General features: G+C 46.8%; 1 protein-coding gene across 1 annotated transcript; it reads right to left on the bottom strand.

The window, feature by feature from the left end:
* Positions 1 to 483: 483 nt before the first annotated feature.
* LOC119258649 (multidrug and toxin extrusion protein 2-like) lies at positions 484 to 2258 on the bottom strand. Its single transcript, XM_037526878.2, has one exon. The coding sequence runs from the start codon at positions 2256 to 2258 to the stop codon at positions 486 to 488; it is 1773 nt and encodes a 590-aa protein (XP_037382775.1). The 3' UTR covers positions 484 to 485.
* Between the last annotated feature and the right edge of the window lie 623 nt (positions 2259 to 2881).

The raw sequence follows: 2881 nt of genomic DNA, 5'->3' as shown, positions 1-2881 counted from the left end.
CATGAATGAAATCATGCTCTATTTGTGTTTCTCCTTCTGACTTATTACACTTAGCACAGTCTCCTCCAGTCCCATCCATGCCATCCCAAACAGCAAGGGTTCATCTTTCCTTATAGTTGAGTAGTATTCCACGGTGTATATATACTACATTTTTCTTTTAATGGTGAGGTATTTATTTTATAAAAGCTTATATGGCAATACCTGAGATAGGAATTCAACAGACATTTAATGTACATTCACTGACAAGTTTAAATATTAACAGAGAAATACAAAGAAAACTAAATCGACATTTAACCTTATTACATATCGATCTGCTTTCCTGGAAAAAGAAAAGCAAAAAAAAAGTAAAGAACACTTACAACAGGGAAAACACATTTATAGATTTAAAAACCATGACAGAGTTCATGTTGGGGAAAAAGTTCACTTAATATTAAAATATATTTCTAGTTTGTGGGCTGGTGATGACATTTGTATTTTACCCGTAGTCATATGAAAACTCTTATTAAAATTCCTGCTAAAAGAACAGCAACAGCAACAGCTAGCGCTATTCCTCGATAGAAAATCAGCTGTCTCACTGTCAAAACCTCTCCAATGGTGGACAATCCATGCTGGCTGTTTTCTTCTGTCTCCATCAGTTGAATAGTCTGGTCCTCTGCTCTGATGCTATCAGGTAAAATCACTCCATTTATTATTTCTATTTCCAGAGTAGGGAGGGCTGTTGGGATAAGTATGGTCTCTTTAGCGCCCTTTAATCCAGCTCTAACCTGTGCCTTGTCTGCAACTCTATTCCAGTTTATCTTATAGATGAACACCGAGTAGGAAACACATTGAAACAAGACACAGATAACCATTCCAGACCAAAAACCTATTACCCCAAGGTTAGCTGCAAACATCAGAGATAGTCCAATGGGAAAACCAAATGCATAATAACCAATGGCGTTCAAGATGGCACCCATCTTTTGATCTCCAGTTCCTCTCAGGACCCCACTACTAGTACCTGCAAGTGCATCAATCAGACAAAATGGAGCAACAATTGGTATCACTTGGCGCACGAGGGAAATAATATCTTTGTCACTGGTAAATACAAAACCAATCACATCCTTCAATGCTATAAGTAAAACACCAGTTATAAGTCCGCACACACAAGCACACAGGTAAACGGTGAAGCAGGACTGCCGCGCCTGCACAGCATTCCCTGCACCCAGAGCATGGCCCACGCGGACATTGGCTGCCACACCAAGGCCGATGGGCACCGTGAAGGCAGCAAAGGATAGTGTGTTAATGATACCTTGAGCTCCAAGCTCTGTCACATTAATCAGTCCTTCAAGTATGATTCCCATTTCAAAGGCCCAAGACTCAATGCACACCATGAATATACTGGGAATCGCCAGGCGGATGAAGAAGCCCCACTCCTGGAAACAGTCCCTACTCCAACCTCCCCAGGTGTCCATGTAGAGTTTTCTCCTCCAAATATACAGCAAAAGCAGCACACACAGCAAGTACTGGGAAACAGTGTTTGCCCAAGCAGATCCTGACACTCGGAGGTCCAGGACACGCAGCAGCAGGTAGTTCATGCCCACATTGATGACATTTACTATGAACACAGTGAGAACTTGAGGCAGGATGATACCCTGATTTTGTAAATATTTCATCAGGAGCCGGAACAGAAAAGCTGCGGGAAGACCAGGAATAAAAATCATCACGTAAGTTTGGGCTAGTCTGGAGACTTCGGGGTCTTGTTTTATGAGCAGGAGGATGTGCTCGGTGTTGATGAAGATGGCCCAGCAAGGAAAGCAGCACAGCGTCAAGATGAGGATTCCTCTTTGAAGTGTGATCCCCACACGTTTGAGGTTTTTGCCTCCAAAGGACTGAGACATTAGAGTATCACAAGCCGAGGCCATGCCAAGTCCAACGGAAATCCCAGTGACATTCACAAACGACACTGCCAGCATAACCGCATCCAGCTCTACCTTCCCCAGATGTCCACAGAATATGGAACTGACGACGCCAATAAGAAAGATCATCAACTCTGTAAGGAACACGGGACCCGCTATTCTCAGCAGCTCGGTCACCTCCAGACGCCAATCTGTGGGCAGCGCGCCGCGAAGTCTCCGCAGGCAGCCGCGCCGGCTGGGGGCCTCCAGCCTGCCGGGGCTGCCGAGGGCGGCAGTAGGGGGCCACTCGGCAGCGCTGGGAAGGCCCGCGGTCCCTGGAGGCTTGGGAGCCCCGGGAGGCTCCGTGGCCCCCGGAGGCTCCATGACAGGGTGAGGCTTGCCCTGAGCCACAGGGCGGGGTTGGCAGGGCCCCGCCCCGCCCCACAGGGCTGGGCTCCGGAGCACGGAAGGCTGCCCTCCGGACCCGGACCCGGACCAGGGATCCCTCCCGCCCACTGCGCCCCTGGCTGCGCCCTCCAGCCTGCAGATCAGACAGTTTGGAGGGCAGGACCCCTGAGGAGGAGCGTGTACCACATCTTCATGCACTTCTCTGTCGATGGGCATTTAGGTTGTTCCCATAATTTGGCTAGTGCTGCAGTGAATGTGGGAGTGCATATATCCCCTCAAATGAGTGCTTTTGTATTCTTGGAATAGATTCCTAGAAGGGAGATTGCTGAATTATTTGGTATGTCTGCTTTTTTATTTTTTGAGGAGCACTCCCATACTGTTTTCCATAGAGACTGGACCTGCTAGCATTCTATCCAACAGTAAATGAGTGTAACTTTTTCTCTACTCCTCAACATAATTTGTTGTTTCTTTTCTCTTTCTTTCTTTCTTTCTTTTTTTTTTTTTTAAATGGGCCATTCTCACTGGAGGGAGACTTTGTGAGCCTCATTGTGGTTTTGATTTGCACTTCCCTGATGATGAGGGATGTTGAACATGTTTTC

This window comes from Talpa occidentalis, unplaced genomic scaffold (genome assembly GCF_014898055.3).
Source record: "Talpa occidentalis isolate TD23 unplaced genomic scaffold, MPIMG_talOcc4v2.1 talOcc4.5, whole genome shotgun sequence".
In the NCBI taxonomy this organism is placed as follows: domain Eukaryota; kingdom Metazoa; phylum Chordata; class Mammalia; order Eulipotyphla; family Talpidae; genus Talpa; species Talpa occidentalis.
The sequence above is the reverse complement of the archived record's forward strand: the minus strand, read 5'-3'. Positions and strand labels throughout refer to the sequence as shown.